At 37.5% G+C, this 15,834-nt stretch overlaps 1 protein-coding gene across 1 annotated transcript; it reads left to right on the top strand.

The window, feature by feature from the left end:
* Positions 1-269: 269 nt before the first annotated feature.
* On the top strand, positions 270-9,501 carry CFAP161 (cilia and flagella associated protein 161). Its single transcript, XM_080395356.1, has 7 exons — positions 270-4,284; positions 4,426-4,515; positions 4,688-4,923; positions 6,235-6,319; positions 7,066-7,224; positions 8,309-8,382; positions 9,313-9,501. Exons 1-7 carry the CDS (start codon positions 4,222-4,224, stop codon positions 9,497-9,499), a joined length of 894 nt encoding a protein of 297 aa, XP_080251482.1. The 5' UTR covers positions 270-4,221; the 3' UTR covers positions 9,500-9,501.
* Positions 9,502-15,834: the final 6,333 nt, after the last annotated feature.

Here is a 15,834-nt window from a genome sequence, read left to right as displayed (position 1 = left end):
AGAGTGCACAGTCTTGTGAAGAGATAAACATAAGAAGCAATATAGCTTTATTAATGGTGGTTCTGCTTGCTAATAAACAGTGGTTCTCAGCTGACCTATTTCCTGGTAATTAAAGTATTCTAGCTTCTTCAGAGTTAATACAGATCACTTTGCAAAATACACTGTTATTCCTTGGAGACATACTTTCATATTTTTTGTATTTTTTTCATAAGTTACTGCTCCTGAAATGATGTTTTTTCTGAGATTCAGAGCTCTAGTGGTTTTTCAGCCAGGCAGAGGAGAAAAATCTTCAAGTAGCCAGCATGACCAGTCATGGTGAAACAGCTCGATTTGAAGAGAAAATACTCCATTATACAACAATTTCTTAAAAGGGCATGGTACAATGCTAAAGTAGAGACCAGTAGAATGAAAAAAAACATGGAGATGTGGATAACTCCTTCTAAACTTTAATAGGCAAGTGTTTGGTGGCCTTGGACACACTGGAAATCATTCCCTTCCCCTTCCCTCTTTCTCTAGCAGAATATTTTGGTTATAAAACACCAAATGAGCAATCACAGCAATTTCGGATTAACCAGATCTAATATCGGGAAACTATCCACTTGTGTACATATATCAGCAAACTTACTGCCAATACAACACACAAGCATCCTGCTCCCCTTTCTTGTAAAAGGTAGACTGAAAGTTCAGTTTAATGGATAGCTACATTTCAGAAATTACTATACCGTGAATAGGTCCATTGCTCCTCAGCAACAAGTGTTATAGGAAAACTCCACACTGAAATTCACAGCCAAAATGGGAGACATCAGTACAAGTGTCTGGCAAAGCAATCCTTAAATCTTATCGTGTCAACTACTTAATTCATCTTGTGCTGTGAACAGATAAGTGTTTAGGGAATAAGTTAGAGTAAGAAACTGTAGTTATGTTATTAACAAGCAGATTAATCATTTTAATAGCCAGAAACCTAATAACAACAAAGAAAAATTATAGCTATGTTCTGATTCATAGCATGTGTCAGAATAACGCTAGTGTGAAGTAATAAAATGAAAGGACACAAATCATCCCAAAGAACATGTTTTACTCCTATGCAGTATTCGCCTGTATTGTTAATCAGATTTGGCACGTTCATAATTTTCAACAGGAAAACCAAAATAAAACAGATTAAAAAAATACATACTTTCCCCAGGTAGTAAAGGCAGGCATTAAAAACATTCTCATCCAACCTGCATATGATTAAACATTGTTTTAGTATTTTTTTTTCGGTACGAATAGAATTTCATAAATTGCTGAACAACAGTCACACAAGTAAAGATCATATTTTTCACCGTGAAATAAGAAGATATTTCATGGAAGAGCTCACAGAAAAAATTAAAGCTCTGCTAGTTCTTCTAAATAAAGATGGCATACTGCTTTCTTGGACTTAATTTATGTTCACATCCATTCAGACCTTACTCTTTTACTTAGATTTGACTGAACTGATAATTTGTCCTACTGATACATGCCAATGCATTTATATATTAAAGTATGTAAAACATGCTCTATCGCACGCATTACCGATAATCTTAAGGCAATGAAAAGCATAACCAGTGCAGCCTTTTATGTAAATGAATGGCTTAGACAGTTCTATATGCTATTTTGGGTCTCCTCAGCCATTTAGTTCTCTTACATTAAAAAAGGAAAAGATAGAAAGGGAAAAAGAGCTGTAACTCTAGAATAGTAGGGGATGAGTTTCTGAAAGTACACGGACTATAATTTTATTTTAGAATGGCTTAAAGAAAAAGGGAAATACTAATGTTTTCAATAAAACCACATATACCTTTAAGTCTGGTCAATTTGTATACTGGCGTAAAGCACAGACCAATTCTCTTACAAGTACAGCTTTTCTTCACATCTTTTAGTAATGCAAACAACTGTTAGGAGTAAACACAGATTTTATCTGCTTGAAAGGAAACTGAGCTGGCTGGAACAGGCCTGTAACCTTTCCTGCAGTAAAAATGTTCAATTTACAAACATGTTCAGGGAGTTCTTTCTGTTTGTTTTCATGGAATACTAAGCATTCAGAAATTAAAGCTCTCCAGGTGACAAGGTTAGTCACAGCATAATCTTACCAAGACATCCATGCAGATATTTCTGTACGCTATTACATTTTGAGTACAAATACCTCTTTCTATGTAATATTTGCATCAGAATCTATAAGCAACTAAGTACAGATGGCACATAAAGCTACAAAACTATGGAAGCTTTCTGTGGATTCTATATATTAGCTAGATGCACAAGACAGAGTGCATGTGTCTTCTTAATGATATGGCTGAGTATAATACATAGTTTTATAATGGTGATTTATTACTGAATATGGATTTAAAAGTGGCTTAGTTCTGAAACAAACAAACAAACAAATCCAAATATCTGAAACTTCTTAGACATAGAAAACTGAGGTAAGCAAAAGTAAATTGTTTAAGCTGAAATATATTATGCAGTGTTGAACAAAAGTGTGATAAATCCACTTTAGCATTTGCGTACCAGTATAATTAACTAGCCACCCTAATCAAAACCTTAGCTCTGTGAAAAGCATGAACATCATTTAAGTGCTAAGTAGAAATTACTACAGACACAGGAAAATAATTAGAACTCCTTTTCTGAAAACACTTTAGATTTCAAATCATATCTGATCCTTCCAAAATTGGTTTGGCTTTTGATATTCAGCTGAGATGAACAAAGTTTCTTCCGCATTTCAGTTAAACAATTTCAGCATCTCTCCTAACGTGGCTAGGTATAGGAAAGTGTCACCTACCAGAACTGACCACAAGGTGGTGCTATTTGAACGGAAATGGGTTGCGTGTCGTCAGAAAGGTTTAGGTCAGGATTTGCTGAATAACTTCTTGTGTAGTAACATTTGGTTTAAAAAAAACAAACACAAAAGATCCAGGTTTCATGTGAAAGAAACTGGCTGATAACACGTAGCCCAGCTGTCCACACACAAAACATTTTATTTTAAGCTTTTTAAGTTGTCCAGCACAGAAACTTTATGATAGTAAGCTTGCAAGAAAACCACGACAGCTGTAAAGGGAAAGTGTCCTGTGCAAAGATCTGCAAATCACTGGCTTAAGCTATCTAGAAAGTAAACACACAGCATATTCACTTAGCCTATCTTGCCATAGATTTCAAAACTAAACCAGTAACAAACCAAAACATTTGTAATCAAAAAATTCACCTAATGCATTCACTCAGGCTATATATAAGGAAGACTTTTTTTTTTTTTTTTTTACAATAAGGGTGGTGAAACAGAGGAAGGGTTGCTCAGAGAGGTGGTAGATTACCCCCCCCCCCCCTAAACATTCAAGGTCAGGTTGGGCAGGGCTCTGAGCAACCTGTGGAAGATATCCCTGCTTGTTGCAGATGGGGGTTGGATTAGATGACCTTTAAAGGTCCCTTCCAACCTGAACTATTCTATGATTTAGAAAATTCACCAATACTGTAGTGTTAATGTCATAAACTCATTTGTTGCACTAAGCTGATGCACCACATTGACTGTGCAGAGTGTGAAAGGCTACTTGACTGTAAGCCCCACACTACGCCTATGGCTTGGCTCACGTTCTTGAATTTCAGCATCAGCGTAGCTTTACCAGCACACAGCTGAAGCAGCAACAGAAGTACTTGGGTGTCCAACGGCACCCAAAAAGGAGTCAGCATTAGCCAGGTGGTCAGAGGTCCCCAGACATGTGAGGAGGAAGAGCTGCATTGGGCCCAGCAGCATCACCATCCCCTCGGCACATCCTGAAGGAAGCCAAGGGGGTGCCCAACCGCCCCACGGGAAGCAGGCCTCCTGCTTGCAGAGCTCCTGTCAGACTGGGCAAAACCACAAGGCAATCCGAATGGATATTTTTTTTTTTTTTTAACTTGCTGAGGCCTTTCCTTGCCAGATCTTGGCCTGGCGGGTACTCCCGAAAGGGCACAACCTGGACAGGCTCGCTCCTGCCTGCCGGTGAGCCGCCTGCACGTCGCAGGCAGGCCGGGCTCGCTGGGGGGGCCAGCCTTGCTCCCCCGGGGGACCCCCCCCGACCGCCCCCCAGCAGCTCCCGGGTGGCGCCGCCGCGCGGCAGCGAGAGCCCGCCTCCTGGCCTCCTGGCTCCCGCTCATTGGCGGGCTCCGCCTCTCCAGCGTCCAATCGGTAGCTCGAGTGGTCGCCATGGCGACGGTGGACGCCGCGCGGCCCAGGCGGCAGCCATGGCTGCCTACGGCCCCGGGGTGCGCATCGGCCGCTGGGCTGAGGCCGCGCGTTTGGAGGAGGTGCGGGGCCGGGGCCTGCTCCCCTCCCGCTCCCGGTGTGGTCCCTGCTCCTCGCCTCCCGCTCTTTCCCCCTAATTCTTTAAATTCCGTTGAAACTTGAGATTGTGAATGCTTGATAACATGTCTGTCCTTTGCCGGCAGGACCGCCTGAGGGATTTTGTGCATAAAAGAGAACGAGGAGAACTTTTAACACAGAAAATAAACAAACTTCAAGATAATCTTTTCAAGAAGGTAATTTTTTAAGAAAATTAAGTCAATCCTCTACAACTCCGCATAGAATGGCATAGTTACTACTGCTGTCCTTTACACGCTGAGAATGCTATGGATTAGCACTTATATGCTAAAATACTGCTGATATTAGGTTCTGATAATTCTGTAAGAAATTATGTATGTTTTGATTTAGATACAGCTGTCGGTATCTAAGGATGGATTTGTTCATTTTGGAGACACTGTGATGCTTTTGAACCCAGAGAGCAAATCCGCGGTGGAAAATTGCCCTGGAGCGTGCGGCGCTCTGACTTTGGCAATTAGCCTGGATGAAATTTCCACGTATTCGGCCGAATCACTGCAAGCCCCCCGTGGAGTTAGCGCAGTCAAGAGCGTGGACCCAATGGGTCAAAATACTTTTTGTATTTTAAGGTTCGTCACTTTATTCTGAGTTGTTTTCAATTACTATTTTAGCTTTCAATATCTTGTTTTGAGGAATAGGCAATGAAGTTTGCCAATATACACATGAATTTGAGTAAGATTAATTTATTTAAGAAAGAGTCTTTAACTTGGGTCCTGTATTAAGCTTGATTCTGCTCCACATATTACTGTGAATAATTCCAAGGAAGTTTAAATCAGTTTACAACTGGTGTGAAACCAGAATTGAGTTTACTGTATCATTTGGTAAACTCTGCAGCTGTTTTTCATGCAGTCATATTTCAGCTGTAGAATGCAAATCATGTCCAAATATCACTTAGTATTGTTACTTGTTCTCCTGCAAATAAGTTCTCTGAAGCAGAATTCTGTGTCAATGCTTTTGCTGTACACAAAGTGGACAGCGTTTCTGTTGTCCTAAATATACCCCTAACCAAACAGCATATTCTCTCTCTCCAAAACATATTTAATTTCAGCTTTTTGTGGGAGAAGAAACAGAAGAACAGGATCCTGCTCAATGGCTGAAAGTTGTGCCTGAGTGCATGTATTTAACAACAGTAACGGTGCATAAGAGTACAACCCAACCTGTACAATCCTGATTGAGCAAAACACTTCAGGTTAGACCTGAGAAGAAAATTTCATGCCAAAAGCATAACTTAGGCCTTCTAGAACTGCAACGAAAATATTTTTGCTTAGCTGCTGTCTGATCTTAGTCGTTGGCACTGAATGCTATTGAGTCCCTCATTAACTGACTACTAAGTTCATCAGGTACTTAAGTTTTTTATGCTGAATATACTTAGAAAGCCTTGCACTTAATTTAATGGTTCTTTAATATAAAATACAGAAATCATTCTGGAAATCGGGATATAGCAGCATGTAAGTTGATGTAATGAACCAAATTATTGAATATCAGTTACATATATTATTAGCAACATATATTAAGTTACAGACAAACATACACTGTTCTGCTTTTAGTCTGATTTTTCAGGTGCTTGTATTAAGTATGTTTTAAAGGAGCCCTCAGTGCTGAATTCTCGTTGGTTTTTCATTGGATGTTATCTTCCCAGCCTGCATGTTGATGAATACATCATAAAAAGTAATCAATATAGTCTATTTCTATTGTTAAATATTTTAACCAGTAAGTCTTGTATGAAATGTCTTTTTAGTTGAGATTTTAACCTATTTTTAAAAGTAATCTTAATACAAAGTGTTGCCTCAAGACTTAACTATAGACCAAAACAAACAAACAAAAGAATAGTAAAGCTGACTATTTAAATGTCTCTTTCTTCCTTTTTACAACTTCAACAGTGTTGATGAAAGTGCAGTGGGTGAACCGATTAGATTTGGACAAAACTTTCGTCTTGGGACAACAGGAGGGTTTTCTGACCAAATGGTAAGGCAATAAAGTTGCAAATGGCAATGGTAGCATATGTATCTCTAATGCTGTACAGTGGTACAAAACATATACAGAATCATATACAGATCAAGATAAGCAATACCTGTTTAGAAAGTTTGCGTGACTTGCCTGAGATCAGGTGTGCAGGCCAAGGGAGCTCTCTGTCAGAATGACTGGATAAAGATTTTAAAAAAGAAAAGAAAAAAGGAAATGAAAAATAACTTGGGAGTCATGAAAGAATTCATCATTAGAAGGAGGGTTTTTTTACACTTTAAATAAATCCAAAATGAGAATATTTAATTTCTTGTGAAGATAAATCTATAGTGGGTATATGAGGTAACATATTATTCTTATCATTCTGAGGGAGCAGATTTCTACTAAATGTTGCTGTTGTTTCCCTCTGCAGGTTAGAAGCAAATAAGACATTACATGTTACACATGCACTTAAAATAAATCACCACAACTTTGAAAAAATTTTCCCTCTCAACAACTCCTGTGGTGGGAATCTTTGGAATGTAAACTCGGTTTTAAATTAGTATTCACGTCTGTATATAGAACAGCTACTTAATGAGTTTATCAGCAGTATAGAATCTGTCTTGTGAGTTTTGAATATGTAACTTTAGCTTGGCAGAGTGGTTTTTCAGGAGCTGAAAGAAAATTTTTTGTGTTGAATTTTTTTTTTAAATTACATATCTTGTTTCTTTTCTATTTATACTGTCCTTTATATATATTTTTATTTACAGTTATATCTAGCGAGTGACCATAAATCATTTATAAGATTTGCTAAAAAATCTTACCTTCAGCAAGTTTTTTTGACAGATGAGCTTTCCTATTTGACTTGCTGGCAAGCTGCCTTCTTGGATCCTCAGCTGCGTCTTGAACATGAAGGATTTCCAGTTCCTGTAAGAAATTAAAACTTTGAAAATTTTATAAAGATTTAATTGATGGTAGATGGTGTACATTTAAGTAGATGGTGTACTTATGAAAAAGTTGTGTCCATTGTATTCACATATTTTCTTTATGTAAGTTCTGACCTGTAATTTTGGGAAGGGGAAGAGGGAAGGAACCATCTCTTTAACCAGGGAATCTGCCTATACAACTATTAGGTTCTGCTGTTCGTTTTGAGGTTGACTTGCTCAGTTTTTCTCATCGGATTTTTTTAAAGGTCAACCTCATCATGTTGTAAGGATGCAGTACTTGGAATATGCTTTTCAGAACTTCTGAGCACTGCACTCCTTTTCCAATATTAGGAACTGTGATTAAGAACCCCTGTACATTACATTTAGAAAGTATTAAAAAATACAGCCTCCCCAAGGCATCTGAATAAGTGGATGCTTTTACAAATGTAGGTTTTAACCTTTTGTAAACACATTAAACAGATGCAGTGTTTTCCTGTTCCACATAACTGCTAGGCTTCCTGAAGTGCTGGATGTACAGCAAAATATAACAATATCACTGTTCCTCTACAGCCTTGAGCTGTGACTCATTTACATGAATCAGCTCACTAATGAACACAGTCAAAATTAGGTAATTGTCAAAGACAACATTCTTTATTCACAGGCCAATTTCTAGGCTGTTTCACCAAACCATCTGGATCTCCCATGTGGCAAATACCAATTTGAAGAGGACTTAAGGCACAGGCCACTGGAATGACTCTCTACCTTGATTTTTTTAAAATTTACTTTTTGTTGTTAAGTGCACAGCAGAAGGGAGTGGAATGGAATGTATTGGACAAGAGGATGTGTCTGACCTGAAGGCTAGAGCATTTTGCTGGTATAAGCTATTAAGACAGTTATGTTGAGAAGTGATAGGGTATAAAAATACCTCACTATACATAAATGTATAGCCATCTCAGACTGATATAGAGCAATGTGGGCTTACACTAAGCAGTAAAGCATTTAATTTGAATAACACTTAATTTTAATTAAAATAGTTAAAATTAGTGTAAAAATGTCTGTTAAATGTCTTCCTTTTCTTTTTTTCCAGGCAAACTCTAAAATTATCATTAGTCATTGCCATACTAATCGGAGCCTAGCTGTTCCAAGGAACTTTTGGACAACGTAAGACTAATTTATAACTGGCAGGGATGTGCATAATGATGTGCCAACATCAAGAATTACTGTAAGAAGCAAGATAGGTGCTTTAGGAACACACTGAGGAAATGAAAAAGAATGCAGAATGCACGTTCTCCTTTCCAACTATCAGCTCAGTCTTATGTTGGTGGTTTTTTTTCTTTGTAATTCTTATCATATTATGCTTCTAAGTCTTCTCTAGTTGATTGGTGGTTCTCCCGTTGAATATCTTGAGCAATTACAGGTTTGGTTTTTTTTTTTGGTTTTTTTTTTTTAAGGAAAAATGGTATACTAAGAAGCGTAAGGAATAAGAGAACTAAATAAAACCACACTGCATAAAACTGCACATTGCTTATGTCCATATGAATAAATTTCTCAAGAAATTGAGGTTAAACCCACAATTCAAGTTAATACGCATGCATTAAATCAATGTTGATTAAACATTGTTAAGGAGTACACCAATTGTTTCCCATTAAATTCTTAGCAAGATCTGACTGAAGATTTGTGTCAGGTTTTTGAGGATGAAACAAGGTCTGATAGTTTGAGTCTGAAATAGTTATTAAGTAGCCAGAGTCTTCCTCAGTCAAAGAGAAATGGTGATGTGAATGGATTGGGCACCCATCCAGCTTGTACATACTGAGCTGGTGTATCAATGCTTATACTGATGGGTCTGCTTCAACTCTGAAATGAGAAAGATGGCATTTCCCTTCGATTTCAAATGCCTAAATTATTCATAGGAAACAAAGTGGACTATTGTGTTTCTTGTAAGGGTCTGATATTTGAAAGCACATGATCATATTTCTGAATAAGCCAAGAGAAACATGAGAAAATCTTGAACAATTCACAGATAATGCAGATTTGCTGAATTTGTGTATATATTAATTCCTCCTGCCCATGCCCTTTTCTTTGACATTGCAGGTCTTATTTTGGAAAAGAATATGAAGTGATTTGTCACACTTACCTGGACTCCCATAAAGCTGAAGAAGATAAGAATTACTGGGAAATAGTTACAGGAAATCCCAGCAATGAAGACAGTACAATGACTGACAGACCGAACCCTCACCCAAGGGGCATCAGAAGGAATGAGTTTCATGAAGAGACATAGAATATAAAAATCCCAGACTATAGCCGATACAGGTGGATGAGATTCTGATTCTTGTTTTTTCCTGTTCAGATTTTAGTTTTAGAGATGGAAATGCAAGTCTACCCTTTGTAATACTGCATAATCTTATTAAGTCATCAAAGGCAAAAACTAATAGTATTTGATGAACCATGCACAACATCAAAAATTAAGTAATCTGGAAGGGTTAATTTTCCCATTTTCATGTTCACTGTTGGCAAAAGCTGCCAGAATCCAGAAAATCTAATATATTGTCACTAAATTACTCCTCTCAGAGTCTATTTTAGAAGTTATTTCAAAACCAAACCACTGTCACACTTCTAAAAAGGGTGAGTGTACAGTTTCCAAAACACTGAAAACCAAACTCATGCAAAAAATCATGAGATAATTTGACATTTAAAGTTCATCTGAAAGTTGGTTGCTGAGCTTGTTCCATGCTCTATCTAGTACAGTGTTGCCAATTATTAAAAAAATCACAAGTGAAGTCACTTTATCTCGAGATTGGCTTCCAATTTATGGGAATTAATTTTAAAAGGTATACATTGAGTTTTGTCCATGTATTCTAAACATTTAAATGTCAAGTAATCAAGAACTTGAGCACAGTGATATAGACTAGAGACTTCCAACAGCCTTTTCGATGCATTGCCATGTTTCATTTTCCTCCCACCCACAGAATTTTTCAATCCATAATCATTTCTACCAAGTTTGACAGCAAGGTAAAATTGTTGAAGAAAATTAAGCTCCCACAAGTTTCATGAAAATAAATGCCAAAGTAGAAAAAGAATAAGAGACACTGAAAGTTTATCCAGTAAGAAAAAGATTGTAGTCTGAGTTCACACCTAAATAGACACCAGAGAATATACATGAAAAACATGGCCCGAGAATGGTAAAAATTTCAGCAGGAGCTCACATTTTCTTAAACAAAAAAACCAACAAATCGTAAGAGGCAAAGACGTAGAAAACAGATGTCATTACTCCATAAAGTTACCTGTCTTTATGTGGAAACTGAAACAGCACCATAGAGAACCTTCTTAATATATGATATTCCATTGTGTCCATTTAGTAAAGCCACATGTATATGTATTCCATTTCTTACTGTACTACAACAGCGGGCTCTTTCTGCATAAAGTGAATGTGAGTAAAATACTATACAAATCTCCAGCCTCAAAAAGGATTCCAAAGTTCTTCAATATTCATAAAGGTCAAAATATAACTTTTTAAGTTTTACCAAACCAAACCCACTAAACTTTCATAGAAGGGACCAATCCAGTCATATCTTCAAGCTTTGTTTCCAGATAGACTACCCGTTTCAAACCCACTGGCAAGGCTTTAAAAGTTCTTGCCTCTATCCAATATCAATTAAATCAGCAGACTGCAGAATCAGCCAAGTCGCACTTGACATACAGAACCTCAGAGCAGGAGACAGACTACGGTTCTGTGACATGCAGGTTCGCTTTGAGGGACTGTATTGCAAAGGTCAGGTTTTGAATTGCACTCCTCGTGCAAACCTTCACAGGTCTGTTATAGATGGGGTATTGAAGAGGAAATTATCTTTAGGAACTTTTTCTTTCACTTTCTGTGTAAAGATATGAAACCTGATGCATGGCAAATAATGTGCATTTTTGTAGAGGCACTGCTGTTACTCCAATTCACAGAGCTAAAAATCCTGCATATTTTCACAATAGTTATGTATTAAATCAGAAAAACAGGCTGCACAAGTGTACTGCAGTGTTTCTAATTTGAGCATTGTGGACATTTATTGGTATTAGGGATAGTTATTTCAAATCTGGCAAAGTCTCTTTCCTCTGGGTTAAATGTAAGAAACAAGAGGCCTTAAACCAAAACTGTTGCTGAAACAAAGCTTTGTGTGAACTCATGCAGGAATGAGAACTGTGTGGGCAGAGTGTCTTGGCCGGCTGATGTGGGTAGGAGTGTTTGTGTGAGTGTGCGTGCATTTGTGTGGAAGAGAAGTAATGCAGGCTGTACAAAAACAAGTTCTGTAAAGTCTTAGAGGAAAACCAAAGAGATAAACAAATACAGAAATTAGTACAGATGCAGGTAATGCTGGAATTAAGTGCTGATTAAAAGTGGCTTGGAGATTTTTGTGTGCATTTTAATCAGTCTATACTCATGGGAAAGGACTTCCCAAGCTGCTGGAAAATAAACAGGATTGAATCAACAATTCCTGATTCCATCATCGGTTTTTCTTCTTACCTAATGCAGTTTTAAAACCACAGATTTGTGCATAGCTTCTTATATCATATAATATATATTTATAATTCAGTTGATTCATGATATTGAATACAGATCTGTTACCTAGTTTTTCTTTTAAAAACTGTTTTTTACAGTTCTTAATATTGTCCACATGATGGCACCACATTTTTCTAAACAGCGCAATTATTGCTACGTACATAAAACAACTTGAAATGTTTAAATCCAAATGAGTCCCTGATACAATGCCACAGTAGCTAACCAAGTTAAATCAGGCTTGAATTCTGGGCTAGGAGATGTCATTAATGTTTTATCTTGGTTTTGGAAAATGAAGTTATGCAACAAAGGTAGACAGAAGAATGTAGAACATTGTGTTGCATACAATCAACTTCTTAAAGTTAATTTGAACATTAAGTAATTTGTAACTAGAACATACTTACAGGAAATTATCTTTAGGAACTTCCCTCACTTTCTGTGTAAAGATATGAAACCTGCTGTGTGACAACCGATGCATGTTTTTATAGGGGCACTGCTGTTCCTCCAATTTACACAGATTAAAATTCTGCACATTTTCACAACAGATTGACATAATTCTGCTTTTTTTTTTTTTCTAGTTTAATACCTACCAAATCAGTCAGGCTGTGTAGAATGCACTGCAGTGTTTCTAATTTGACCATTGTGGACATTTGTTGATAAACACAGAATTAATACAAAGAATTATGGGATTGACTATTAGTGCAGAATCTGAACAGTCCTGCAACTGCCAGTTAGAGACCAAACATAGTCTAGTGGATGGGGTAGTGGAGATCTGAACCATGCTCCAGACCCAGCCATTGTGTAGCTAAGGGCAGGCACTATATTTTGCTTACAGTATTACATATCATGAAATATGGACAGTGATGCTTGTCACATTTGCAAAACACTTTACCACATACCAACAAAAAGCAAAATCATGTATTAAGAAAGCTTTTATGCTTCTTCCAAATCAGACCCAGTATGGATAGCTCTACAAAGTACATTGTGGGAAGATAAACCTCACTTTGCCTCCATTCCAGGCAGCTCAAAAGCTGTTAGCATGAAGCTGATCCTGAGCTATTAGTCCTTGCTAAGGGGCAGGGTGCATTAGTTCAGATTTAGTGCTGTGCTAATACAGTTTTTCATAGGCCTGAGGTACAGGGAGAATTCACATCTGCACATTTTGCTGTGCAGATGTGTGGAAGCAGCACAATATGGAAGTAAAGAAGAGGTATGGAGAATTCGAAGAGTTGGCAGAGAAAAGCTGACAAGTTAACGAGTTAACTCACACAGTGGTAACACTGGAAAATGAAAATCCAGTTCTAAATCTGCCTTTTCTTCCATCTCCTTTGCATGCTTCCCCAACTCATATTTCACATCCCATCTCCTCTGCCTTGTTGTCTAGCTCAACTGATTTGCTGTGGTTATAAAGTGCTCTTCTAGCACTCAGTGTAAGCCCCTGGCCCCTCACCCTAATCACGTCAGTATCATCAGAGGCTGCTTTTCTTTTTAGTGATTGTCATGAAGTATTGTTTTAGCTCAGCAGCTGATTGCAGGAGGAGGTCATATGCAGGTTTAGTAACTGGATAAAACATCTGAGGTGAAAAAGAAAAAAAAAAAAAAAGAAAAAAAATCACAAAGAACATTACAATAAGAAATTCCACACGGCAGTGGAAGAAAATATCCAAGCACTGGAAAATTTGGAGGAGCTGGCAGGTAAGAGGGAGATTTTGATAACATCTGTGCCCCCTCACTGTAAATTACTGTTGCACGTCTTGTAATTTGAGGGTGGGTGAAGTGTTCTTTTAAAAGCTGTTGTGTTAGAAACACGTAAGTTTTTTTTTTAGTGCATGAAAACTAAACTGAAGGGGTGACAAAATAAAAATACAGATGTGAAATGCAAAATACATGCAAAATACATTAAATACACGTGAAAATTAGGAAATCTCTGTGTCATTTTGACAGCTATACTTTCCTTCTAGTTCTGTTCTGGTTTAGGCTGCGTCTCAAGTCTTGCCTCCATTCTCTGCCTGACTTGCCTTATTTCCTTGCCATATACAGTACGAAGAGGGGCAAGCGGCAGTTTGCTAATTCCCCCCTTCATGCTGGTTTGACTTCATCCTGGAAGCTGTAAAAGGGAATCTAATCCTCAATACTGCATTCCCCTGCGTAAGAGGCAGAGTGGAAAGATCTGTCACCTTGCTAGATGTGTGCTATTTCAGCAGGGATATGAGCAGCCATAATAATGTCAACTACATGATTTGCATGATAGGTTAGCATTATTTGTAACGAGAGGGAGCACTTGCCATAAAGACCAAGGAAGACACCCTCCCATTTTGTTTTTGGTTTGGGGGTGTGTTTGTTAGGGTTTTTTTGTCAACACTGTGTATAGAGGGTATCTAATGAAACAATTGACATTTTTCTTCAGTTTTTTTCACTGCTGGGCTTTTACAAGGCAATGCCTTTTACGCAAGAGAAAAGAATCATCAGTACAGCACTAGAAAGCATTGCTACAATACAGTCACTTAGCTTTCTCTCAAGAAGTTTCTATATTTTTTAGCAAGGGGGACTCAAAGTACATTAGAATAAGTACAAACATTAAAAAATGCTTGATGACATTAATACTCACATTCAGTGATGAAATTAATTCATATGGATGCATCTCTGCTGTATGTTTATATGAGAAGCTCAGAGAACTGATTTCCCAACATCTGTTAAATGCTGCTTCATATAGTACGTCAAAACAAAACTAAACAGACCATCCAGTTACAGGCCAGCTAGTATATATGTTTCTATAATGCTGGTCTTGTTTTAATTATAGGCTTCTTGGGGCAGGGACCATATCTTCATCTTTTTTTCCAAATACAAACTACAGCAGAGAAGTTCAGTAAGTAATAGCATAAAGCTGTTATTAAAAGTGGTTGTAAGATGGCAAGAAAGTGAAGTAGACCTAGTGCAAATAACCAGAGATACAGTCATATGAAATCTACACATAAACCAGTGCCAAACAGTAAACTCTTAGTGTGGGGTATGAAGATATAGCTGCCTAAGTAATTCTGATGTTAATGGGGGTTGCTAGGAGAGGAGCCCACAAACCACAGTGCTGTCCCTATGGGTATGACAAACCCACAGAGGGGGATAAGAATTATACATGGCAGTGTTTATTTATATATATATATATTTAGTTATTTAATTATACAGCATATTAGTTAAAAATACCTAACCAACTGTTAGCACAAATCTCATTTGCAAAAGCGACTCCAGTCCTGAGAAATTTAAGACCTGTTTCTGCAGCTTGTTCACATTAAAACTGTTAGGAATTAGGTTGTACGTACATTTGGAGATCTTGGTCTGACTAAGAAAATCACTTTCAAAAATGGCATTTAGCTGTTCCTGAAAATGTTACCTGTAGAATTTATCAAAACGTTAAATCCCTAAGCAAAATGAAAGCAAGAAACCAGTAAATAAGCAAAGCACTGAACTTAAGTTTGAGTTATCTTTCCTTTATGGGTAAAACCTCTTAAAATTCCTAAAATGCTAATTAGTATGGATTATTGTTAAAGTGTCTCTAAAAGATTGAACACAACAGTTTGTGAAATCTACATCAAACAGCAATTTCTATCCTTCCTCCTTGGTTTCCTACCACTCCTCTTGCTTGGGCTTTCTGCCTTTTCTATATCCTGAAGAAACAACTCAGTAGTTGTTTGGGGGAAAGTTTAAGGTTCATCAGCTGTTCTGGTCTTTTTGCTGACAATTTTGGCAGCATCAGTCTAGCCAGAACACCCAAGATGTGTTACAGTCTCACAAATAACCAGTGGATTTAACTGACCATGAAAAGACACATATTTTGCCATATAAATATACATAGAAATAAAAATGAACTGGCACTATACACACATACACACACTGGGTACTTTAAAGCCAGCACAGAAATAACGTAGTTCAGCATATGCAGGAGAACAATCTTTCCTCATCTAAAATTATTAATTGGTTTCTTTAGAAACTACCTGAACTAATTAGATCTTTCAGTGTAATCCTAAGTGGTCAGGGACACATTCAGGTCTCATTATAAATGGCTGAAAGGCATCAAATGG

This window comes from Falco punctatus (genome assembly GCF_963210335.1).
Source record: "Falco punctatus genome assembly, chromosome: 7".
In the NCBI taxonomy this organism is placed as follows: domain Eukaryota; kingdom Metazoa; phylum Chordata; class Aves; order Falconiformes; family Falconidae; genus Falco; species Falco punctatus.
Note: the sequence above shows the minus strand (reverse complement) of the source record. Positions and strands in the feature narration are given on the sequence as shown.